The 27,195-nt window shown below is 39.8% G+C and overlaps 1 protein-coding gene across 3 annotated transcripts in view; it reads right to left on the bottom strand.

The window, feature by feature from the left end:
- The window catches only part of ACSL1 (acyl-CoA synthetase long chain family member 1), a 36,523-nt gene extending 9,701 nt beyond the window's left edge, over nt 1-26,822 (bottom strand). The window contains exons 1-11 of one of the 3 annotated variants that reach the window (XM_079305636.1): nt 26,642-26,822; nt 17,606-17,833; nt 11,530-11,644; nt 11,100-11,164; nt 9,829-9,930; nt 6,122-6,221; nt 5,776-5,954; nt 3,015-3,047; nt 2,803-2,854; nt 1,955-2,028; nt 1,112-1,189 (exon numbers count right to left, since the gene is read on the bottom strand). In XM_079305636.1, the coding sequence (XP_079161762.1) occupies nt 1,112-1,189; nt 1,955-2,028; nt 2,803-2,854; nt 3,015-3,047; nt 5,776-5,954; nt 6,122-6,221; nt 9,829-9,930; nt 11,100-11,164; nt 11,530-11,644; nt 17,606-17,800 (993 nt within the window). In that variant the 5' untranslated portion in view covers nt 17,801-17,833; nt 26,642-26,822. Of the gene's footprint in view, nt 1-1,111; nt 1,190-1,954; nt 2,029-2,802; nt 2,855-3,014; nt 3,048-5,775; nt 5,955-6,121; nt 6,222-9,828; nt 9,931-11,099; nt 11,165-11,529; nt 11,645-17,605; nt 17,834-18,241; nt 18,617-26,145; nt 26,493-26,641 lie in introns of those variants that run through there. The other 2 variants (XM_079305637.1, XM_079305638.1) reach the window with 2 other exon arrangements.
- Nucleotides 26,823-27,195: the final 373 nt, after the last annotated feature.

Genomic DNA, 27,195 nt, shown 5'->3' with positions numbered 1-27,195 from the left:
AGGAATACTGCAATCCAAACAATCTTTTCATTTAAAATGCAAGTTCCTGTCCTGCTTCTAACTGTGTATTCAAGAGCAGAGCTGTTAGCTACAGAGCTTGTATGTTCTGGTGCAAGACAGACACTGAGGCATAATTGATATCAAAATGACCAGGAAGAAAAAGTGCTGAATGCCCAGAGGCACATGTAGAACTCAGCTGTGTGCTATTCCAAATCTTGGTAACATGTATGTACAAACACACTCCTACGAATATGTACATTTCTGCATATATATACACATAGACTTCCAGTAAAAAACTAAAGATCACTAATGGAAGTAATACAATTTCTGGCTTGGTATGCCTTTTAATGCTTGCATGGATGTTCCCTCTATAAACCTTCAATATATGTATTTGCAATGGCACCTGAGGAAGAGGTGTTGATTCAACTCAGTAAGTGCAGTTATTAATACCTGAACTTCTTATCATACTATAGGGGCACAAGGGAATTGCATCTATTCAAAAATTAATAGCACCCAAAATAGGCCCAGAGGTCTTGGAGACTGCCAGCCCTTTCATTCTCAAAAATTAAGCCTCAGATGTTGCTATATGGTAAGACAAGTGATCCAAGAGAACTTCAAAGTTTGTCACTGAAATGGTTTTAAAAGCCACTTCAATTTACAGGAAAAAAATTCCACTGAAACAAAATCCCTTCTTTATCAAAATTTCTTGGAAGCGATGGTAAGTTTAACTTAAAATTAGTTTTGTGTAAGCAAACAGAATGCCTCCTTATAAATTTTTGAAGTTTGCAAACTAAAGAATGGCATGGATTTTTAATAATGCAGTAATTATACTGGAGAGAATTTCCAGGCTGTGTACATGTGCTAAGGGATCGCCTCATGCTCTAGTAAACCAGTTTCTTATTAACCCTAGCTCTAAGGTTAATGTTTCTATTTTGGCATAAAAACCAACTGTCTAGTGCTCACTACGTACTGTTTGTGTGACACTGCTTTCCTGGAACCTTGTTTCAAGCTTTCACACACATTTACAAGAGTCAAGAAGAAAGAGCATATTTCACCCAGACTCATTCTGTAAAAGTAAGCTTCTCAATAATTTAGTAAAACAGATGCTTACCTCAACAACTCTCTCAAACATATGAGCAAGGGGCAGGAATGATATCAGAACATCATCAGTGGAAGGCATAAATGATTTCTGCAAGTGTTAGCAAAAGTTTAATTCTCATTGAGTCTCTATTTTGTCTAAGTTAAACACAACAGTAAAATCTAGCATCTAAACTCTAAACAGTCCCTAGTTTAGTTTTGTTTGCAATTAAGCTGCATTGTCTATCTTTCATGAAAAGAATTACAGCAATGAACTTTCTAGCATGAGTAAAGACACACAGCAGAAAATCTTTTAGAGTTGAGTACAGTGACCAGATTATTACAATTTATCATTCATATCATTCTGAAGAGAAATAAATTCTGATAGAAATCACACAGTTCCATTACATATCTTGGGAGGGTAGGGGGATAGTAGAGGTTAAAATACTATTGGTTTGAAAAAAAAAAAAATACACTTATCTTGGATTAGAAAGTTTGTTTACCCAACCTACCCTAAGGTTAATAACAAAAGTACCTTACATGAACTAACTGTGAGACCAATTGCTTAATTTAAAAACAGTACTCCTAACACTAATGAGAAACACTTTAAGACCATGGCAGAATAATGTACATTCACACCAGGATTATTATATCACTTTGCTTACATCAGAACAGATTGGAAATCTGTTCAGGTTCTTGACCCTGACTGAATAATCAGTAAACACTGACTTCTGACTAGTGGGCACAGTATGCTGTCAAGTTACATTTTCACTTGGATCTTATAAAGCATAAGACCAAAGCTAGAGATTTCAATGTTTGGTTTACTCATTTGGTTATTTCCCTTCAACAAGTCCACAATGTTTATCTTTTCAGTTACCTCTGTAGTTTTCACAAAAGCTGAAGCATTGCTGACTATGTTTTGATGAGTGATCATAGCTCCTTTAGGGTTTCCTAAGGAAGAAGGACATCAAGATTCAACAGTGAAATTTAGACCCTTAAAGTAGCAGTGGCAAAAATAATGTGATAGCATTCTTTGATATTAATACATTTTTTTGTGTATCAATTAAAGAAAACCCTGTCAAGAACAGCTGGCAACAGTTAAGTAATCAATTTTTTATGAAGTTGTTATAACTTTTTAAGGAGCCCAGAGCCTTGAGAAATTGCCATATTTTTGGATATGTTTCTCATTCAAAACTCAACTCTTCTGTAAAGATGCAGCTACCAAATTCAGATTAATTTCTGTTCTCACATCCGTTTTAAAAGATGTAGCTTGCTGCTGTATTCTTTCTTTATGCTCCATGCCAGTGGGTATGAACTTCACAAATGTCAAGTGAGTGACATCTAGACAGTCTGTTTTGGTCTTACAGCAAGGTTACTTAAGCCTATGGAACAATTTTGCTGATAAAATACAAAAAAATATGAAAGAACTAGTAGTCTAAAGTCTGATGCAGTGTCTTTATTATTATGCAAACACAAATTCATTATTTATTTCCAAGCCCAAAAACATAACATCTCCACCGCCACCACTGCAACACTGCATTAATAAATGGAAAAAAAAAATTAAGATCCAAGGGAATTTTACTGTAACACTATCCCAGCTACTACTTGCCAAAAAAGGTGCAGCATACCCAGGGGAAATCTTGGGGGGAAATAAAAAAAGGAGAGCTTCTGAATTAATTCTGCACAAACAGAATAATAAAATCTACATAATGTAATGAAGTGTACCTGTTGTTCCACTGGTGAAACAGATGACTGCTAGATCTTCTGGCTTTGGAGGCTATGAGAGTTAAGAAAGTATTAGTATGGTTAAGATTGCAATATTTTTGTGGACAATACTAGTGTTATTTCTGAGCTATGGGACATAGGGAGATTTGCTAGTTTCATCTAAAAAATGCTAACCAGCTTCAAAATGTCACTTGAACCAATTTGACACTTACCATAGGTTTTTGCCTGTGTGCTCTTCCTAGCTCCTACAGAAAGGAGAAAAGAGAAAAAATGCAGACATAAGCATGTAGCTTTCTTGCTTTAAATTTATCAAACATTACTAAACACCGTAACACTTCATTATTTAGACTCTGTTAAGGCATTTTAACTTGTTTAGCAACTCAGTGCTGCAATCCCTGCCCATGGCTGGAAGGTGATGGGAACCAGATCTTTAACTTTCCTTCCAACCCAAACCATTCTGTGATTATCCAGGTAATGCAAGAGTAACAAAAGCCTTAAAACACATTTCCAAAATACATAGAATAACTACAGTGTTCTACAAACACAAAAGTGATAAGCCCTGTGAGTTTTAGATAAATTTTCTCCAGCTAACAAACTAGAAGTCACTCCCTAGGGAAGCTCAAGGTTATGATAAGACAACAATCAATCCATCCTATACCTTATGCAGAAGATGTGCCACCAACAATTGTTGAATAAATGAAGGAAAATTCACCTCAGCAAGCACCTCCAAGGAAGACAGTTTCACTGCTGGTTTGAACTCCTTTTACACTGGAGAAACTCATCCAGAACCCTTTTCCTCCTTAGTTACTCAGACCTGACCACTAATGTTAGGGTTCTTTAGGCAGAAGGGAAAGGATACCAAAACAATCCTTTTACCACCAAGGATATAGTAAGAAAATATTCGCAAGCCAATGTTCAGTATCTATGAGCTTTAAAGTTTCAAACCAAGACTGTCATGCCTATTTCAAACTAGAAACAATACTAGCTAAAGGGCTTATGCAAGTTAAAGAGGACCTTCTGTCAAACATATCTTTGAAGCACCCTTTGAAGACAGACATCAACTTCACCACCGCCTTTACATCCCATGTACACAATAATAGCATATGCAACCCCTTTGAGCCCTAAACTTCTTTAGTATCATGTACTTCTTGGATTTACCCAAGGAGATTTAAGACAAAGGGAACATCTGGAAACACAGTTAACATTCCCATACCTGCAGGCTTGCCTTTTTGAAAGGGTGCATTATGCAAAGATTTACCACAATGGTAACACAGCTGTCTGCTCAAAACAGCACCTCCATTTCCAGTGCCACCCTACAACCTGCTTTGAGTAAAAACTGGGATTTACTGAATATACATATAAGATCTCCAGACACTTGTTTTGATCTCTTAGAACAAAACTCCTCTATCTCTTCCTGTTAAAGAGCCATTTATTCAGTTACTCAGCTACAAGTAACCACATGACACATATAAATATTGGGAATCAGAAACTAAGCTGATGGCTCCTAGGGGATGCACAGAGGAACAGTTCACATAACTGGTGACATGCACAGGTGAACAACAAGCTCAAGCCAGAAATCCAGAAAACAACTACTCAAAGCTAGAAATAGTCATTCAAGTCTAATCTAAGCTCCTAAGTGGCTCATAATTACCTTTCAAGAGACACCATAAGTCTCTACCCCCTTAAAAAAAGCAAGTGACAAAACTTCCCTGTTCACTGAAGGAGTATTAGAATTATTTAAGTTTGCCTCTTAGTTCTCTTCACGGATTTAAACAAAAAGCTCTTGGAAAACCTACTCAACACTTGATGTTTGTGTTAAAGAAATAAGAGCTATATAGTACTACTGAACATCACTACTTAGGCATACAAACATCTTATGCAAAGACAACATTTACACTCAGATTTGTTTTTCCATAGCTAGAGTATCCAGTGGAAAGAATCTTCCTCTGTCAAAAACTGCAGTTCAGTTCTGGAAAGAAACTCATTTTACAGTTGGGCCACTCTTTTTCTAAGTTTAAGTTTAAAGTTCCTTTTGGCCAGTGAAGGTAAGTCACTTAACTCTAGCCCTGTTTCATGTTTTTAGCCCCATTTTAACCTGGCACTCATACTGAGGCCAGTTTGTCAGTCAATCTTCTTTTGGAAGAAGGTATGCTGACATTTTTGCATCTTTACCAGAAGGTGGCCCTATTAACATAGCTGTCTTAACTGCTATGAAAACAAGTTCAGTGAAATGAGGCATTTCACACCAGTTACTGACACCTGAACAAGACAAGCACATTTACTTGGAGATACTCAGTCTAGTGAGCCAAACCTTCATCAGAACTACAGCTCAAACCAGGCTAAACTCAGTTTCATAATCTCACAATGAAGATGTGCTTCATGCAATTTGATCCTGGGAGGCAGTTCTCCAAATAAGTGAAGTTATGAAATAAACTTGCTTAAGAGATCTATGCAGACAAAAACTACACACAAAACCAAGACTTGACATCAAGTGGTTAATTAAAATGATTTCTCCTTATAAAACCTGGAAACTCATTCCCCTGTATCACCATAACCTTATCCCATTAAGAAGCTGACTGATGTTTTCCCTCTCCCACAGAAAACGTCTTGTAAATTCAGTGTACAGGGAAAAGCACCATTTTTCACAAGAGCAAAACCTGCACAGGCTCCTCTCGAAATAAGCATTTCTGAAATACTGGTCACAGAGTACAATTATCATATTATGCTTCACATGGGCAAGCCTTAATAGTCAGATCTAGTATTCAGTCTTGGACTGTTAATAAGCTTTTATTCTGTCATCTTGGCATATCCACTTTTACACTTTGAGCATTGTGAAATACCATTAGCAAATTGTTTTCCTCCTATTGTTTTTCATATTTTTGTGTAAGCTTCAAGAGATAGTTAAGTTTTTTGAAACTAATCCATGACAAGTAAATGGGATGAAAGCAGTAAAAGCAGGTTAAGCATCCTTACCTCTATTTCTCTCATGCTGAAGACTTCCACACCACACTTTTTGCCACGTTCCACAAGATCCACACCAAAAGAATCCATGATAACAATAGTGTTGAGTATTGGAGTTTCTCCCTTTTCCACACTGGTTAGCAGAAGTTTGGCCTTGTCAGGTTTGTCACAGAAAACCAATGACAAGTCAGCTGATGAAAAAGAACTATATTATCAACATGACAAGTTCAGTTTAGACTAGATTCACACATACTTCAGTATATCACAATGGAAGGCTTTTCTGAAGAAGGCTACAGTTCTGCCCTCACTCAGCTCTGTCATCCTACATTCAGTTGCTGAGCTACTGAAAGTGTCCTACCTTTGTTCACAATGTAAGTAATAGCTTCAGCTCCCAGTGTATCATAGAGTGGCACCACCACCATGGAGAATGCATAGCATGCCTGTTCAATGATGACCCACTGCACATAGAGAAGAGATGAAAGTCACTATGTTTTACTTATTGTACCAGACCTCCAAGAAAGATTCATACTTAAAAATCTAACAAGGAAGCTAATAGGACACAGCTCATGTAGACAAGTGTTTCCAAATAGTAAGTAGCAGTTTGCATTGTTTCTTCACTTTGAAGACCTACTTAATTTTTATCTGTGAAAGGAGGAAAAAAAAAATCCCCAAATAGTAAGGAGCTATAGGAAAGACTCCAATCCAATAAAATTCAACCCTAACCCTAAAAGTAATATTAAGTACTTTTGAAAAAAGCAGTTACCATTAATTGTCTCCTTAGTTTACCTACTAACAGAAAGACTTTGAGCAAGAGTACAATATTTTATTGGTATTATGTTATTGAGGTAGGCAAAGCTTTCAGTATTCCATATTACTGTGCATGATTCAGTGAAAGACTCACTGAAGTTCTGACCACACATTAAATTTATATACACACAATATTCTCACCCCTACATTATATGCATCTCATTTGATGGTCAGACATGCAACACATGCAATTAAAGTAAAAGATATCTGGAGAGTCAGCCCCAGAAAATTTCTCAGCATTTCTCAAAACTAACCATTCTTTTTTATAGGAATCTAATATGAAGAATTCCATAATGAAATGGAATTACATCCCTGCAAGCTGCAGTAAGAAGGATTTACCTGCTAACAAGTATAGCACTCAAACATAATTAATATTGCTGCCTTATGATGTGTTATGTGAGTTATGCTTTACAGCCAGACTATTTTCATCCAAAGTACCATCAAGGTAAGAAAGTAATGCAATTTTTTTTCCTGACAGTAACTCTTGGGTGTAGTTTGTAACCAACTAGCTACACCAAAATATAGAATAGCAAGCAACTCCTCAAATAGGAGCCTCCAGACACATTAAGAGACCAGTGGAACTAGAACATTTCTGATTTTCCCATCAAAGAGTGAAAAAAATTCTCAGTACCTTTAGTCAGTCCCAATAGCAGGAACAAAACAGCGTGCATCTTTAAAACTTACCAGAACTTCAATTCAACAAGACTTGCAGTAACAGGGGTGTTTCCTTTCCCCTCCCCCAAACTGTTACACTTCCCAGTGTTTTTGCAGGACTAGCCAGTTACCTCACCCCCACATGATGACAAGTTAAAACATGATTCAGCTGATTATTCCATAAAATATCTAATAGAGACTACATTAAAGTTGCCAAATCTCAGTCTTACAAACTGTTAATTAGGGATCAGCTTCCCAAAATACTCTATTGATTCAGCCAGCCTTAAACACAGGTAATTATTCTGACAGCATTCATGAAATTGGCAAGTTGCACACCCCTTGTCCAAAAAGACTTCTTCTAAAACTAGTACAAGGCCAGCTAACAGGTAACTAGATTTTCAGTAAGACTCTACTCATACTGTTAAGTCTAAGCAGGCACATTTATAATAGTCATGAAAAGATCCACTGAACACTTCAGGACATGTAACAAGGGGGCAGCTGTGCTGCTGTTCAGCAGCCAGAAGTTATTTTAATAGGGTAGGGGTCTACTACAAAAATACTTCAGAAGCTGCATACAGCAATAAAAGCTTTCTGTTGCAGCCTCCAATAACTCTTGCACATCATCATTCTCAATAATATAACCAGCATCTTTATTTTCTGGGCTACCAAGACAGTTTTCCATTTTGCTTCTAAAATTATGAGTAAATATAAATATCAAACCCTGACACTCAAGTTCTGTCAAAGCCCAAGCAAGCAACTAGTACTAAATATAGACAGTCAGACTTCCAGTTTCTTTTCTCACATGGTTCTGACATTCTGATAGGGAAAAATCATACTTGATTGTTGTGTTTTCTCTCAATCCAAAACCAAACCTCTCCACTTCCAGAAGAGATGACTATTTTCCAGGAACTCAGAGAAAGTAATTCAAAGAGAAAGTAGTACATTTATTTACAAATCCAAGTTTTGGTTTTTCTAGGATTTTCCCCATTAGGGGATTTCCCCAGCAGTTGTTCCCTGAAGTAACAAATGGGAATCATTTCACACAAAAAAACCCCCTTGACATATTCTCCTGTCTGGATTAGTGATTATGACTGGGATGTCACAACACCCATCCAGTAGTTTTCAGCAGGGAAAATCCCAGATTTAAAACTTCTGGTTTCAACAAATCTTTTCAGCTCATTACTGACCCAACTCAAAGCAATGCATCTTAAGCATTTTTTCTCTGCAATCCAAGAGCAAAATTCCATGCTCTCCTCCAGAAACTCACTAAGCTAGCAGAGAGCTTGCACACAAAGATCTATAGAGAAACAATTCAAATTGGCACAACAAAAACATCTGTGTCCCTTTTTTACTTCCAGTTCATCATGTCATATGCACAGGAAACTGAACTGTAGAGTCTATAGCCCCATGTTATTTAACAACTTCCTAACTGAATATATTCCAGAAATACATCTACAGGTGTTAGAAATAGAATTCCAACAGGAAAACCCAAGTGCTCAGGAGTTTCTTGGGCTGTAGGTTGAGAGAGAAAGAAGGAACCTGAAGTCACTTGTCACACAGCTTGCATTTCAGTGACAAAGAGCATGACATTGATAGATCTTCTAACCTTGTCAGAACTGTGGTAATGGAAAACACAAATGGGAACATTTAATCAAAAGGGACAGCATCCTTTTGATAAAGAGTAAGAAGCAGTCCCATCTTAATATAGGTTTACACTGAACTAGCTTAATGCAGCAAGTACTAGCTCAAACTACTAAACAAACCTTGCTTAGAGAAATACAATCCTATTAAACAGATTTAATAAACAAGTCTAGAGAATATATACTTACTGAGTATTTCATAATGTTTTCAGAAAGGGCAGTCTAGAACCACTTCTGGATTAAAATGGATAGGCACTATCAACCTGAATATCCCTATGGTTGTCTCAGGTGATCTTTAATTATGCTACTTTCAGTCTTTCTACCCATTTTTATTAATTTCCAATTTTTCTACTAACTACTTCAACTTTTCAAACTAGTTCAGCAGTAGTTTTCTCCTCCCAGAATCTTTGTGCCCAGGCCCTCAGACAGAAACAGAATTATCACCTTAACGCATTTGTGCACAAATACTTAATCACTAAATGTTCCCTTGTGTTTTAGAAGTTTAAACAACCTCCTTGTGACTTCCTGTACTTAGTTTCTCTAATGTTAGTTTTTAAGAGAAAACAAGTAGTGTTTACATTTATTAAGAATTGCACTCACTTCCTATTAAACAAGTCATGTCTAAAACCTGGAAACAGAAGATAATTAGTTAAGTTCTTCTGAATGCCCTGATTTTTTTTCCTGCTCTCAAGCCTGCTGCATTTAGCTCTGGGGGCAAAAAACAAAAAATAAACCAAACAAAGCACAACAATATAAGACATTAACCATTGTGTCAACTACCAGTTTAGGCTCTTAGCTAAAAGGTACCATGTCTATAGCTCAAGGATCTACAGTGTCAGTCTTTAGGCTTTTCCTGACACCAAATGTCAGGGTCTCAGTAGGAAAGTACACTGCCAAGAGATAAAAGAGTAGGCCATTCTAATAATGGCCAGACCACAAATACACCAAACGTTAGTTAAATTACCTCAGGTCTGTTTTGTGAAAAGATTCCTATATACTGAACATGAGATGGTTTGAAGCCTCGGTGGAGTAAAGCAGAGCCCACACACTCAGCTCTGTCTGAAACCTGGAAAGGAAAAAAAAGGAAGGACAAAAAAAAAAATAAGAGCAAGCTCATAATTGCAAACTCTTCTCAACAATTATTAATTGGTATGAATGAGAGTTTTTTAGGCTATTTTAGATGCCCTCAGTGACTTTGATAACCTAAACATTGCAGTGCTATTACGTTACATTGCACTGATAGCAATTATTACACTTGCACTCAATATGCAGCAGAAAAAACACTTGATCCAGTTAGACTTGAAAGTGTTAAGTACAAGTATAGAAGCTCAGCACACATACACAGAAAAGGCTGTTTTGCTGTATGTGTTAAACCCAAGAAGTGATCCTGGAATGATTAAACATAGTATTTCAGTTTAATCACAAGCATTACATAAACCATCCTTTTACTTCATTCATGCTATTAACAAAACTTGGGATGGCAATTTTCTAAATTCTTTCTATATAGCAGATGACTTGAAACCATGTTAGTCACATGACCCCAAAAGCAAAGCTTTAATAAAAGAGGTTGTGTCTAACAAACTCCCAGCAAAGTCACCTTGGGGGAAAAAAGTGAGGCCTGTTACACACAGAAGGTGTTTAATGTCCTTAACAGGATGCAATAGGCAAGGTTTATGCAAATTTGAAGACCAACTGATTAAATCAGGAACAACCTAAGTGTGCACAGCTGTTAATGGAGATTTGCATGCAGATATTTTCAGGGACCAAGAAGCAGCATGCTACTAGTTAGAAGCAGACCTGCTAGCACCCTGTACAGCCATCATTCAGACTATGGAGACAAGGTGTAAGCAAGCCCAAACAACACCTGTAGATAGATCCTCTCCTAGTGTAAAGTGAGCCTCTTGGAAGCAAGCACAGTCTGAGCCCCTGAACACTACTTCAAAGCTGCTGTGCCCAAGTTCTAAACAAAACAGCACTGAGATGCCAAGATAAGTTTTATTTTAGAATTTTTGGGGTTCACAAACCAAGCACAGGAGATGGTTTTTTGTCTCTCCCTTGCACATATTTAAGGCTGTTCCTTTAAGATACTGTAATAGGAACTAGAACCTTTCTGCAATATTCTGCTACTACTTTAAAACATATAAATAATTCAAATTTGTTATATCACATTACTGGATGTTGTATCAACAGTCTCAGCAATCAAAAGCAAGTCTAGCAGTAAGAGAGATTACTTACCTCTTTATAGGAGATCCATTCATAGGGCTGGTTTGGTTTCCTAAACCCTAGACATGGACCATTATCTAAAAAAAGATAAAAGTTACTCAAAATGTAACCCCAACTGCTCTGTCCCGACACAACTCTGTGTTAACCCCCTAGATTCTTGGCAGACACTTTCAGATGACAAATGGGGTTTTTTCAGGGGTGGAGGGAAGGACGTTGAGAAAGGACAGAGCAACAGAGTTGGTTCAGGCAAAGGAATATAGCACTGACTTTATTCACAGAACTCTATTTAAAAAGTATCAGTTTAACTTCGCCTCAAGAAAATTCACATCTAATACATTCATCATATTGCTAGACAGAGATCCCCTATGCCCAGCTGCATTTCAAGAGTTCAAATATGTAGTTCTTGATGCATTTAAAATATTATCTTGAATTTTATACTTACTTGATACTTGTAAACCCCTTTGGAAAACATCATAAACTGTTCGCACATCATCATAGTAGTACATCAACAGTTCATCACTTTTGAGAAGAGAGGACCTTCGAGCATGCTCACCACCCTAAGAAAAACAATTAAAAAGGTTAGACACCTGTGTTAGCTATAAATTAATGGAAATTGCTTGAAGGAATATTCTTCTTGAGAGGACTTTGAGAACTGTGCAAGGTTTTCCAGGACATTTTTAAGAGTCAAACTGCTACCTACCAAAAATCTGCCTGGCAAAATCTCACTCCTTTGCAACCTATGATAGCACAGAACAAATGAGAATAGTAAAGACTAACAAAGAGCATTTTGTCAAAAACACTTTTTCTTAAGAAATATTTTACTCTATTAGTGCAGTATAGACCATAAATAATTTCATTAAGCTTTCTAAATCCAGTCTCAGAGCTGTCTAGACAGAATATTAATGGTGCAATCGTGATCTATTTTTCTAAGTAAGGCTACAGAACATAATCACACTTCAATATGAGGTCTCAAACATTAATGATTTTTAAGCATGGTCACCAACACCCTAAACAAATATTCTCATAAGCAAAAATATTATGCTCCAGATAGAGTCCTTTAATCCAATTAAAAGTTACATCTTATAAAAACGGGTTTCCTCCTAATTTATTTAAATGCAGTCACGACAATAGTATCTTGACAATTAACATCATTTTTCAGCTGTTGAGCACTTAGATAAGCCAAAACTGGAAATCAATACAAGAATTTAATAGTTCCGTTATAACACTGCCTTTTTTAGAGTGACTGATTAAGTAATTTCATTTTATAGAGAGCAATCAAGTTTCACAAACTACAGTTATGCAATTACTATTAGGCCACAGTTGTTAATTAGTCCTGTTATGATGACAGACACCTACAAGCAAGTTCTTATCAGGAACAGTCCATCTGGTTAAACAGTTTCTTGAGTAAACACTGCATATGATTCTCTATCACCGTAATCAATTTCTGGCTCTTTCAGAAAAATCAAACCCTAGACAATTCAGGCACAGATTTAGTTAGTCTATCATCCACTAATAAAATCTGTTTATATGTAGTCATAGGTTCTTCTGTTTTGAAAGTATCCTGGAGGACGAGACATCATCACCTGTTTCATGTATAAGCTACATAAACACAGGTTTCTGTGCAGATGTCATACTACCCATGTCTGTAGAAATCAGCTAGCACATTAAAGGCACAGAGAGGAAAAAATATTTTTATACTAAAACAAGCCTAACTTGTTTTAGCAAAACAGCATGAGTAATACAGTGCTTGCCACTCCCCTGACAGTAAGCAGAAACGTACACTGTGAACATGACCCAGAACAAGTTAATGAGTGGCTTACCTCTAAAAATTTGTAACATTAGAAATTCAAGAGTATACTTGCTCTGAGACCAACTCTACAGGAAATTAACAGATCACTAGGTACATGTCTCTGCTTGGAAAGAACAGCAAGACTGCTTTATTTCACTGTTTTCTCAGATCTTGGATAACCAAGGTCATCTTAGAGATTTTCCCAGAGTTGCCACTCTGGAGATAATCTAAGAAAGATCACACAATGTAGTTTGTTACCATGGCCATGGGTAACATCAACAAGTGCAATGTATCACATGTACCACATCTGATGTGCTATAATTCCTGCATTAGGTGAAATAAAATATCCTAAGCCATTCCTCAGCAAGGAGTCAAGAAATATTTGTTTCTCCTTATGTGGGCTACTACTGTTTTGTTTACATGCCCTATTACAAAGTACCACAAAAGCAATTTTTTCAGGGCCTTAGGCACTGTCCAAATTTGAAGATGAGTTATCACACAGTACACTGCTTAGATGCAAGAATGATTGCACTGTTCTGAGAAAAAAAAAGAGAAACTCTGTAACAGTTACTGTTGAAAAGTTCCCATCAGTTCTTACAGGTTTTCAGTAAAGGGAAAACAAACAACTTTCAGTTTTGCTTACTTTGTTCTTTTTCCCAGAATTAAAGTAGAATTAACTGGATTTTTAATAGTCTTAGAATAAAAGTTTTCTTTGAAAAACACCCAGGTCCTTGTGTGAAGGCCAAAAGGAGTTCAACGTTATTGATGCAGTAAAATACTCCCAGATATGCAAGTCAAACCAGGAGCTTAAGACACGGTCTAAACTAACTCATCTACTAAGCAATAGAACTCATCTAGATTTTGCTTCAAAGGAGCAAGAACAACTATTTTAAGACCTAGTCCAAATGGTCCTTATTTAGAATGTTTGTGCAATATCAGGGAAAGTTCTGTTTGCAGCAAGCTTCTTTAAAAATCACTGTCATTACCACTAGTTATCTGAATCCCATGACTCGAATGTTTGGATTACTTCACACAGGTTAGTTGAATGGCATCTAATAAATCTGTCCAGTAAAAGGATAAGCAGTCAAAAGGGTTGTCAGTTGTTCTTTAAGTAGCCAAGCAATAAAATCTGATTAATTTGAGAACAGATTCTAGTTACTTGTGTAGACCAGCCCTTACAGCAGCTCAGGGACTTGCAAGAAATTAATCTACTGCACATCAAGTGCTAGTCATTAACTAAAACCTTGGCATTGGTTAAAAATAGCAGCATCTGAAGTAAACAGATTTATTCTATAACAGAGCATATATTACTCTATCAGGGCCTATTCAGGTCATATAAAGTAACTGCTTTTGTTAAAGCCATAGGTTTGCTTCTTGTTGACACAGGCTTCTTAGGATTAGCAGTAACATCAAAACACACTGTAGGCTCCACCATGCCTCAGAGACAAGAGAAATTTCCCTTCACCTGAGAGGGAAAGTATACTAGCAAGTGGCACTTAGGTCACCAACATACTTGTTCTGAGCAGCAAGTAGTACAAACTGGAGTTTTCAAACCAGCCATATAATTTTAAGCATGCTGCTCCCTTAGTAATCATACAGCACCTAAAACTGACCATTCATAGGGGGAGAAGCACATATGTCATCAAGTGATTCTTGAAAGACAAGGCATGCTAGAATTCTGGTAATGTGTCAGAAGAACTTAAGAAGACTTAAGGTTTTCATGAGTTGAATACTTCTCTCCATGTATCTTTTCTTAAGGGAACAAAAAAGCCAGTCAAATCCAATCTTAGTCCCAGAAAATACTGACATCCTAATATTGATCTCTACCTATTCTTCTACATAGCTTAAGCTGGGACAAATAAAAGTTTTTAAAGCAAGATTTAATATATTTGACAGCCATACACCTGCACACAAAATCAACAGCCAAAGTTATTCAGGTGTTAGTTAGCCATGGAAAGAAAAAGCAGTCCACAGGCAGACAGATCCAGATGTGGATGATACATCCCTGGAAGTGTTCAAGGCCACACTGATAGGGGCTCTGGGCCCCCTGATCTAGTGCAATGTATCCCTGCCACTTTAGTAACTCTTTGCACTCATTTTCAACTACATGTGCAATCTGTGCTCATCCAGGGATGATTAAAATGAGTCACTAGGTGCTGGCCTACCAAACCAAAACTTTTGAGAGATGAGAAGTAACCTGAAACAACAGTAAATAGGAGCATCTTTCTCCCATATGAAGTTATGAAAATGTTACCAGAACATGTAGAAACCCTACTCCAGTCAATGACCTCACTTATTTCCCTGGCATCTAACAAAGTTAAGTGACAAGTAAGAATTATGTAGAAGCTTATTTCTAGTTCAAATTTCTGACTAAGTGAACAGGTAGATTAGATAGCAAAATGGTAGCAAAGATTCATTGCCTTCTGCCACATCTTTTTTGAGCAACTGCTCAGGGCTTTTACTATCATATTGTTTAGGCAGGAAAAAAAAAGAGAATTTAAGAGCAGTATTTGATTTTTTTCCCTGTGGAATTGACAGCCTATCTTAACATACACATAAGAAAATGGAGTATATGAAGTTAAATTTTAAGCAAAATGCAGTGAGAACCTGAATCCCAAGCACTGTATTAGTCTTGTCATGGTTATAGGAGTAGCAGTTCCAACAGACACTTGAAGCTTGATTCAAAACATACATTCTCATTTGATTGCCTTTTAAAATTCATTAATAATTCAAATACTGCCCTTAATAAAAACAAAACTGGACAGATCTTACTCATTTCAAGATGTTCTCTGAGTCTGAGCTCTTATCATTGCAACATGCTAACACTCAGGTGTTTTCATTTAAGTCTTACTACTATTCAGCCTTCCCATTAAAAGATTTTCTAAAGAGGCATTTAAAAATAATGCTGTTATACCTGTCTTGCTCTGATCAGAGAGCCAATTAGTGTAATTGGATCAATGCTGCATTAAGTCACTTAGTGACTTCTCATACCACTAAACAACCATTTCAATCTCAGAATCCAGCAGTTACAAGTAATTTAACTTGAAGAAGACACTGAACTGAGATTGCTGTCAAGAGTCTCAAGCAAATAAGCATTTGTCATGGAATTTAGGGACAGCTAGAAGCTACTATCTTACCATCTTATAACGCAGTGCCCCCCAATAAATCTGCTGAAGCCTATACTGCCTAATGAGGCACTCCACAGCTGGAAAACTTGCCCTGTTAGCACATTCCAGCAACCAAGATGTACTGGTTTACAAAACTATTCTATCAATTGTCTACATGTCTGCTATCAGATTTGGAAAAGCTCACCAAGAGAAGTGATATTTAACTTCTAGATCCTTGCTCTACATATCCTGCTTGAACATAGGTGGTTTTTTGGCAATTATCACATTGCAAGTGCATATTTTTGTTTCCCTTTTGTGTACTTCTAGGAGCAGACTATTATTCCCTACAGTAATATGATGTGTCTTTAAGCTTGCTATATGCCCCACTGAGAAGATTAGGAAATAAACTGTGAATGAAGGGGCCAACTAATGTGTCATTCTTCAATCTCAATAGTATGAAACACTGAAAAAATGGCCCAAATTGAAGTAATGGCAAGAGTTTGCCAAAGTTCATGAAGCTGGCCTATTGCAAATTTCAAACTCTGCTACATTGTTTACTTCAGTTTGTAATTGCATCTGGTCTTGAGCACAAGAGTCATGTTAATTCACTTGACACAAGACAACCAGATGAAGTCTATCCATGCAACAGACTTTAGTGTAAAGGAAGACGTCAGTTCCAAGAGTGTATACATATATATGTATAAAATCTATAGTGGCAGTTTCTGACTATCATGAGTAAGGCAAACAGCTGTCAGCTTTCCAATTTACATTTTCTAAGTACCTCCCTTAAAGATCACAACCTTCCAAAACTCTCCTTCCTTCAAGAGAAGACACCTTGTCTATCCTGAAGAAAGAGAACACTCTTTCAAGAGTATCTGACTCTGTAGTGAGCAGGAGAATCAATACAACCACAACTCCCAGAAACACCAGCCTTGCAATCAATAGTTGTCTATATCTGCTCACAAAGCAACAGTTTCTCCCAGTCAGACTCTTTTTGTATTTGACTTCACTTCTAAAAAAACATCACTTAAAAGTATCTCTGCTTCTAAAAAGCATAAGACAAAAGCTAAGCTAATATATCCAGAGTTTAGCAGGTAGCTTGTTTAATTTCAACTTAGCCTATGGCTAGGATCTCTTGGCAGACTAATACTTCTTTCCACAGATCATCTGAGGACAATTAGTACCCTCTTCATGCTTGTAACACAATGCAAAGTCTCATGCGTCAGCTATTATACACTAAAAATAAAAAAAGAGTTATTAGCCTAATCAGTATATACCAGCATACACACTCTGACCCCAAGACCTAATTTAATAGGTCATCATGTGGCCAGGAACTAAAACCTACACTGTGCCAGTTCTAACATGAACAAGTTTTGTCACTAGTGAGATCAGAAGCTCAGTTGTCTCAGTTTTTCTCCTGTGATAGTTATTTCCTCAGCCCTCAAGTTGATTTTCAAATTCAGAAAGCCAAAATAATGAGTTCAAGCCACATTTCAGAAATGTATCCTCCCCACACTACAGGTTAGAAACGCCCTAAGGAAAGTCAAGTGTTTGGTCTCTCTCAATGCTGCATTTAGGGTTCAAATTTCAGTGAGCTACAGTATCCATCAAGTGGCACTTACCTCTATTTCCACAGACTGCATTGCTAAGTCGCATGGTGGTTTTAGTGCTTTTGGTCTCGTTGCATACCAGTACGTCGTGAGAGCTGCAAAAGCACCGAAGCCCATCAGCGTGTTTGTCGGAAGGGTGCGCACGTACTGTCTGACATCCCCAAGTTCTGGCATTCGTAGGTATCTAAACAACTCATGTGCTTGCATTGCAGTTCAGTGCAGTTGTTCCAATGCTGGAATCTGTTGGTATGAAAAAGAGTTGCACAAAAAAAAATCTGAAATCCGCTTTTGATTCACTGTTGCTGTAGGGCAGCAACATATACTTTGCCCTACTGGTTTCCCCACTATCAAAATAACTTGATCTGCCACTAGGCAGGCAGTATCTTTAGATATCTATGATGCAATCAAGTAAGCAAGCAAGTTCATTCTCTAGAAAAAAGTGGGGCAGAGAAGAGGGAATTTCTTCAGGGTTTTAATATTCCCTTCAACAGACTAAATTCAAATTTTAAAAAAAGATATACCTCTGTTAAAGGACAGAATTTCACAAATGCAAAATAGTTATTTGTAGAGTAGATGTACTGTAAGATTATTTAAACAGTTAATCAAGCAGGAAAGTCTGGCAAATGAAGGGCAAAGACATTATCTTGCCTGCATGTAACAGAGCATCCCAATCCTATAGCAGCATAGCAGGAGCACGATTTTTCCTAAGTCCAGTAAAATAAACTCTTTCTACCCTCCATTCAGACATGCACAGAAAGGTCAGTACAGCAAGCTGCTTTCAAAGCCAATATCCTCCCATAGCTCCTCCATGGTACTTAGCAAGTTTCCTATTTCTCCCAGTGCCACGCCAGTAATTTATCTTTGGTCATGAGGCAGACTAAAGCAGTGAAAAATGAGGCTCAAGGCAGCAGCACGCAGCAATATAATGAAGCACAGGAAGCACATTTGATTTGTCACGTTCACACAGAAGAGGCTGCTCCCTGCCAGCACTCACTGACACGGATATTCCACAGCAAGAACCAGCTGCAGGGAAAAAAAAAAAAAAGGATTGCAGTCAGCTCAGCTGGTGCTCTCCTCTAGAGCCAAGGTCTCCCGGGACGTGTGTCACATGGCAGCCCCCCGGCGATGCCCAGTGGGTGAGAGGTGAGCGGGAGCAGCCGGCCCGGCGGGGCCAATGGCAGCGGCAGCGCTCGGCCCGCAGCGCTCACCCCACCGCGCTCAAGGGCGCCCGGCCCGGACACCGGCACGGACACCCGGGCACGGCTGGCAACGCCGTTCCGCCTGCCGAGAACAAAGACTGTATTTACTTAGGTAATTTAGGTCCCAGCCATTTCCTATGGACAACAGAATTAAACAAAGGTCCTAGAGAATGTCAAAAGAGGTAGCTAATATCGAAAACATACTGTGTAAGGAGCCAGCGCTGCAGGATAGTGTATTGAAACACTAAAACCCAAGCGGGCAGAATTAAGTTTATAAGTTTTAAGACCAACTATACCCGGTTAACATTTCATATTGCTACAGCCAAGTCCCTAGTTTACAGTCTGACCTTGAAATCTTTACTGCTGCAATCAGTTATTCAGCTAGACAACAGAAACATGGTCTGGTCCACAAAAGTCTAACCAGTATTTGGACAAGATTTGCTGAGACGGCAAAATAGTAGTAAAATTAGTTCAAAGGGCCCATGCTTTCACAATGTTAACAGGACAGGCTAAAGCAAGGTCATGGATGGGGGCAGTGTCAGGATGGACTCAAGTTCCATTTCTGGAACAGTCCTGGACCCATGGAGTAATCCCCAACCAGCAGGCACTGCTCTCTCTCCCCCACACTTTTCTCTTCTGGCATAGCCATAGGGCACAGTGCTGCATCACCTCGACAGGCAGTGCAGGGCCACTACAGAAATGCCTTTTTGCTATTTGCACAATGATATGCAGCAGACTATAATCAAAATACACAACACATCAGGCTGTAGTAATAGAAGGCAGAGATGAACTGAATATATAAACAAGCTCTTAATCTTTTTTTTAAAAAGGAATCAGTTACTGACTTAAGGTAGGATCACCAAGTGGTTGGCTTTTTATGCACCTAATCGTGTTCCTTAGCACTGCAGGTGTGAAAACCACTTCTTAAGTTTTACTGCACACAGCTGAACCTTAAGAATAAAAAATTTCATACACCAATGAGAAAGTCTGGACTTAAAAGCTAATTCCACATTTATCATAAACACCATGTTATGAAATTAGACAAGGGGGTCTATGATGTGTGTAATGGCCAAGAGCAAGCTTAGCTCTTTCCTCAAGCTCCACAATAAGCACCTTTTATTTTTAAAACTGCTTTCCTGTCTGCATTAGTAATGAAGTGTCCTGCACATACACTATGATTTAGGAATGTAGTGTAATTTGAATTACTCAAAAGGCTGTGATGCCTTTACAGGTAACAAGAACTGAAGTAAACATCATCATTTAATTCACACAACAGTCCCATTATAGTGAAGGATTGGCTACGATTTCAGCCTGGGTGAAGAAAAGTGATACACACCTCTACTTTTCATTTCCTTGACCAGTTGTTTCTAGAGAAGCCTGCAACATAAAACTTAACTTGTGATATAACTGCTCATGATACCAAGTAGACAATGACACACTTTGCTGCTTATGTTTGTATTGAGATATCTTATTATACCTTCTGCCTCATCCACACAAACAAGATGAAGAGACAGTTTTCTGCAAGACCAAGCAATTCCAATCTTTAACACTATCTGTTAAGCTATATGAGCTCTTGTCTTCTGCATTTAGAGCAAAGCCAGGTGTAACCAAGACAAATTTACATCATTAACATGTAAATGCATCCAAATATAACCCAGCAAGAAAAGAGGTTTCAATGCCTATCAACCTTCAAGTCATCTCAATATTTACTTGGCTCATGCTCCAACAACATCAGACATCCTGGGTTTTTACCATGACCAAGGAGAATGATTTAGAGCCTCCACACAGATACAAAGATCTTCACAGTGCAGCCTGCATCTGGCTTTCAGTTGTTTTCCTCAAGGAAGGGCCCAGTTAAGTTTGCTCCAGCAAGACAAGTAAAAAAAGCCATGACCTCTTCACAAATTCTAGTCCTGCAATTCCTTCTTACCAAGCAGGATCTGGAACACAAGGAACAGACTCAAACTAAGCCCCAGTATGAGACACAGCTGAAGACTGAAAGGAAGGAGATGCCAAATGAAAAGTACCAGTCTGTAATACTCAGATTACTACATGTAGGGGGGGAAAGAGCAGAATTGACATTTGAGGTCAAAAGCACTCTTTTCTCTATGCAATCAGTAGATGCTGGTCTTTTTCCTAAGAGACCAGAGGGAAAGCAGTTTGGGTAACGAGGCAAAACTGCTTCAGAGACAACTGTCTGCCTTCACTACCTCCAGAGAAACAGTTCCCCCAGTGCAGCCCAAAAAGGCACCCCTCTGAACTCACCATATCAATTTGGCTGAGGAATTCTGTACATTTCAGACAAAGCCAGCTCTCTACTCACACACACACACCCTGCAGCACCCAAGACTCATTCTTTACAGCACAGCCAGTATCTCAAGGCAATGACCCAAGTTGGCAGGGCTCTGCCGTTCTTTGCTGCTCCTACTCTCAGCATACAATGGTCTATTTACAGTGGGCAGCAGCCTGCCTATTGTCTATCCATATCCAGACATCGTTCGAGTGCAACGGAAGAGAACAGGAGAGCAGCCGTCAGCTTCTGTACGGCAAAGAAAACATCCCCGAGAACCAATGGCCTTTCTTTCTCTCTATTCTAATATTTAGATAAATGACACACTAGCACTGCCATAAAGGCAGGTCCATCACACAGTGTAAAAGAACAGATTGTGTTATTTCTATTGCCTCTTGCAGGGAGGACAAATCTACAAGGCAAATTGCCTATCTCTTATTATGAGCAATACAGCACTAAGATGTTTTCATTGTGATATGCTGAAACAGGGAACCAGCTACCCACATACCTTTGAGCTGTCCTAACAGCTACCTGTTGCACTGCAGCCGCACTATACTGCAGTCTGTTTTATTTTCTTACTCTTACAGGTCACACTACACAGCTCCCATGGATCTCATTTTTTCCTTAAGCCTTTCTCCATTAAGTTTTTGAAAGAACTAGTGCAGAAACATGTTCTAGCCCCTTTATTATGTATAAAAAGGGTAGAACAAATAGCTTTGGCTATTAACCTGAGAAATCCTTTTGTTTGAATAGAATACATAATCCTAATCTCAGAGTGCATTTACAATCACCTTAAATTTGAGTCTGTCCAGCCTGTCCTAGATACATGCTCCCACAACCCTCTCTACACTGGCCAAGCAGTCCAAGAGAGGTGATCTGACAAACACCATCATTTCTATATTATTTATGATGCTAGTTCCCAACTAGATCAACTCTCATCTCAATGACCAGAGAGCTATTGGCTCCCAGAAGGAAACACAACAGCACAGCCGAGGAAGAGGGTGGGCTACTGTAATACTACACATTAATCACAAAACTAAACACTGCATGCAAGTCCTCTCAGGATTTTCTGCCTGCCCTGCAGTCTGACAGGTCTTGCAAGCACGTGCAACATAGTCAAACTAATCAGCAAGCAAACCACAACCACCTTCAAGATATAGCAAAGGAGCTTTGGTATTTGACACCTGAAGGAGAAATCCCAGTTTGAGTCCAGTACAACAAACAGTACAGCAAGATGCTGTGACTGGTGCAGCCTATCATGTCATATATGAGGGTTGCATGACTCCTCAGCCAGAGAAGATGTGTCTGAACAAACCAAATACATTGAACTGTCTAATCCATTACTATGACCTCCTTTTCTGACTCACCCTGGCCCCTCCCCAAATTAAAAAAATTCTCTTACTCAAAACTCACCTAGCCCACCCAGTCAAGCATGAGATCTATAAATGCTTCTTTTAAAGCAGTAACTGATACACTTACCTTCCTGCAAGAGTAAACAGTAAAGAACTAGAGAACAGTTAAAAAGGAACACATCCCAGGGAGGAGGAATCCCCAGATTCCCAAATATTCACACCTCCAATCCAACTCCTCTTCAGCTCCCTCAGACAGGCTCTCGGCAACAATAGGGCATCATGCACTGGGGTGTAGCATGCCTCTACTGGTTCAGTCTCTGTTCCTGCATTTGTGACAAGGCAGAACTGAAGGAAAACAGCCTACAAGCTGGATTCAGACCCTTAAGTTAGGCCAAAGTGACTTACTTCATAAACTGCAATCAAAGTTAAGACTTCTGCCACCTTTAAGGAGCACTAAATCTGAAGCTGTTGTGTCAAGGTTCTGTTCACATCAAGAAGGAAAGTCACAGGCCTGTCCTCAGACATTTGGCCTCAGTACCCTTCCAATCAAGTGGAACTCCACCTGGATTCTTGCCTCTCAGTGATGTCCAGTAAGTAATTTGAGTGCACACTGGTGAGGTCACTGGAGTTTATTCAAGTTCAGGAGTTGAAACATGTGACAAGAATCTGCTCAATGCCTTTTGTGCAATTACAGTCCTCCCAACAACATTTGGTAACCTTGTGTATGAAGGAAAACCAACATCTACCACTAAAACCTTTCAGAGAATGATCAACTTAAGTTACCTTTAATCCATGCCTATACATACACAACATGGCACTAAGCAGTGTTACCAGTTTTTCATCTCCAAAAACCAGGTAAGGTGCCTACACATATTTACTTTACAGCCTACACTGGTATCCATTAGAACTGCATCCCTGCAACTCTGATTTGCAAGTATATAATGGCACTACTCTGTCAGTCTAATTCCAAGCACCATTTAGATAAAAAACACCCTACAGAATGCAACAGCTTTCTTGTGGTATAATCTACTCAGCTTGAGTAGGTCATACCAATTTATTCATTGCACTCCTCCCAGGAAAAGGTTACTATTCAGAAAGCCCAGTATGCAGTATCAAGCTAACACACGGTTTAGGTGCTCACTTGAGACTCTGTGAGAGGGAGCTTCTAACTCTTCTAACTCTACTTCTGATACCTGAACTCTCACAGAAGACAACGGGTCAGGCACACTAAGCATTACTGCATCACACTAGATAGTGTTTACATCCAGCTGATTGTTACAAAAAACACAAGCCTTAACACTCCGAGACTGGAAGATCAGCAAGTACTTATGAGAAGCAATTGGTTCACTGAGTGACCTCCCAACACCAGCAGCACAAAAATAGTATGACAAACAGAGCAACCATTTGGCCTCAGGTATTAAAGTATGCCTGCATCTACTCCAAGTCCATGATAGTAAGCATTTTCTTTTGGCTTTCCTAGGAAACTAGTTCAACCCTACCAGGTTATTATTGCAAGCCAACTGCAAAAGTCAAATTTTCAAAACATGCAGTATCAAGCTAGTCAAACTAAAAAGCTTAAGAGTTCTGGGTTCAAGAACACTAATTCATAAAAAAAAAAAAAAAAGGGAGAATCCTCTTCTGGAAATATGACTTCTATCATGCATTTCTGCTATAGCACTTAAATGGTTCAACTACAAAAGCAAAATCAATTTTTCCTCTACATCTCTATAAAATCATGCAAGCTGTTTTCAATCAGCTTTCAGCAAACTACCAGTACTAGTAACATTCAAATCCTAGCCAAAAAAAAGTATTTTACTATCATAGAATGGTCCAGGTTGAAAAAGACCTTTAAAGATTATCCAGCTCCAAACTCCCTGCCAGAGGCAGGGAATCATATTTTAACCTGTGTAGATGAGTAGCTCTCAACATGAAAGAGCAAGAAAGTAGAATCCTTATGCTGTCAAGTGTCCTTGTTTCAGGAGTCAGGTGGGACCTGCAGAAATGCAAGCCCCACATCTGCAGACAGGGTTCAGCCCACAGCCTGAAAGGTCAGCACTGTACGGCAAGGTTTCCCTGAGCCACACAGCATTGTAAACTCCCCCACAAAACCATTCACCAATGAATAAACCATTGCTCCTCTTACTTGTGAGGATTTCCAGGGAGTTACCACTGGTTATATTTACTATAGGGAAATATTTAACATATCTGCACTTGTAATTTAGCATAGCAGAGAAGCAGGCTATGGCAGACAGTCTGTTCATAAGACCACTAGAAGCCAAATTTATCAAGAAATCTATCCCTTGGGCCAGAACATGTCTCTTGTCTGTGCTGCACATGAAAAAATTTAATGGCATTAGTTTTCTTCAGTCTACCCAATTCCATCTGCCATATTATAAAGAAAAACAAAACACAAAAACCTATTATTACCTTCTGCTGTTCACATTAGTAAAAGTGTTTCCTTGGAGGGATAAGAAAGAAAAGAAACCTTTTACTCTGTCCCATTGGAGAGCAACAAAACAGGGAAGGTACAACCTACTTCTGCCTCCTCCCAAAAAAATCGCATGAAGTATTCCTTCCTAGTGAAGCAATGAGATAGAAACAGCTACACAGACTTGGCTCAAGAAATAGGAAAGACACCTACCCACAAAAGTATTTCAAAGTTGTCTTTCCTTCCATTTTAAATTGCTGGTTTTATTTTTCTACCAATACCAACCATGTACTTGTCCTTCAAGCAAAATGCTGCTTGGAGGTTTCCTTCTCAAAAACTGAAGACTTATGTCCAACCTCATGTTGGCCAAGTTGTAACCATAAAACAACATCTACCACATTTAGAAGCTACCTCTGTAAATTCATTGCAATCATGCAGTCCTCAGACTAGGCTCAAGCTGTTTGCTCAAGACCTTGAATTGATAACACTACACACAGCAGCTACTTGTAATGACAAGCTTTAGATTTTTCCCATTAGGTATCTTTCAAACATTTCCCCATTCCAACACAAGCAAGCTACACATCCTTAAAATTTAAGAAGGGTCTGCACAGAACATCAGCTGTTGCATTATTAAGACTGCTGTTGTTTCAAGAGGAATATAAAGGTATTTTTCCGTAAACTCAATTTCTTGATCCAAGAAATCTGATCCAAATCCCGGGGCTCAAAAATCTCAGCTTGTGAGTTTCAGAGCACGTTCCAAAGCAAAAAGGTAATAGCAAACTGTCCTGATCAGGCTCAGGAGAGTGTGTGATTCCCTGTAAAGCAACACAGATGAAAAAGGAAATCTATTTATCCACATGGACCAGGTCTGTTCTTTCCTATCACAGGACCTGACCATCATATGTCAGACGCTAAACCAAGTGAGGCATATGTTTAGATTACATAGTCCAAGAGGGTGTCCGTAATACTCCAGACAGCTCACAGACATGCCCTTTAGAAATTTAGAAGGCTTCAAGTGTTGCAATTCCTGTTCAACAGGAACAAGAAATGTATGCATCCTAGAACAAAAGCGTCGTGTAACCAGGTTAAATCTCTGTGCTGTAGCACTGCAAGTCCTAAATTGCAGCAGAAGAGGCCTGCAAAGTCAAAGCAGCTCAACCTTCCATTTTAGGCCAGTTTAGCTCACGCTGCATTTCCATACGCACTCTAAACTGCTTTAAAAGACGAAGAGATAAAAGCTGCACCAAGTACACGCTGCATTCACGCCCCAAAGAACAACCTACTGGAAGGCAATGTCCGGCAGCCAAAGGAACGCGAAGCCCCGGGATCAGCAGCAGCACGGCGCTGCCCAGCCCGCTACCTGCTGCTCGGCCCCAGCGAGCCGCTCACCCCGCGCCAGGCCGAGCCGAGCGGGCTGCAGGGCAGCGCGGCGCCGAACAATGCCCGGCTAGCCCGAGTGCCGCAGCGCCGGGGGGAGGCCGGAGACACACAGCTACGCTTTCCTGAGGGCTTTTGTGCGAGGGGAAGCCGAGCCGGCTCCGGAGGACGCTGATCCCACTGCGGGGCGGGAAGAAAAGCCCCGCGGCCCCGCAACGACAGCCCACAGGGATCGGCGGCAGGACGGGACGGGAGCGCCCGGCCTCACGGTGACAGCGGCCGCGCAGAGCCGAGCAGCCCGGCCCCGCGGCGGCCGCTCCGGCAGGCCCGGCCGGCCCCCTCGGCAGCGCGTCTCTGCCGACCCCCGGCCCCGAAGGCAGCCGTGCCCCCAGCCCCGCTCACCTCCCGGCAGCAGCACCGATCACGGCTGTGCGCGCCTCCCCGGCGCCGCCCTATTTAAGCCGAGCACGGCGGGAGCGGCGTGTGCGTGTGCCGAGCCCGCCTCCGCCTCCACCTCCGCCTCCGCCTGTGCCCGTCCGCGCCGCCCGGCGCTGGGACTCGGCCTTGTCCACGCCCGCCTCCCGTCCCTCCCCCTTGCCTTGCCCGTGTCCCTGCCCCTGCCCGCAGTAACTCACACAAACCCGCGGGGAGGGAGGTGGGAATTTTGCACGGTGCGAGCACAAGTGACAGAGATGCACAGAGCGCTGAGGGGAGCACTGGCACTACTGCCACATAATACCTTTCAGGTCTGAGGTGACAGCTTGCAAAGGAAGGGCTTTCTTACGGCTTCCAAAAAGGACACCTGCATCCGGTATAAATATGCTAAAAGGACGCGTGTTGCACTATGAAAGTGTTGGAAGACGACAACGACCTTGTTCCAATTTGCTTACCTCTGCCAAACATTTTTTTGTGAGGTGCTGTGAATTTGAGGGGCATGTTGAGGCGGCTGGGGCTTT

The sequence above is a fragment of the Erithacus rubecula genome (genome assembly GCF_903797595.1).
Source record: "Erithacus rubecula genome assembly, chromosome: 5".
In the NCBI taxonomy this organism is placed as follows: Eukaryota; Metazoa; Chordata; class Aves; order Passeriformes; family Muscicapidae; genus Erithacus; species Erithacus rubecula.
Note: the sequence above shows the minus strand (reverse complement) of the source record. Positions and strands in the feature narration are given on the sequence as shown.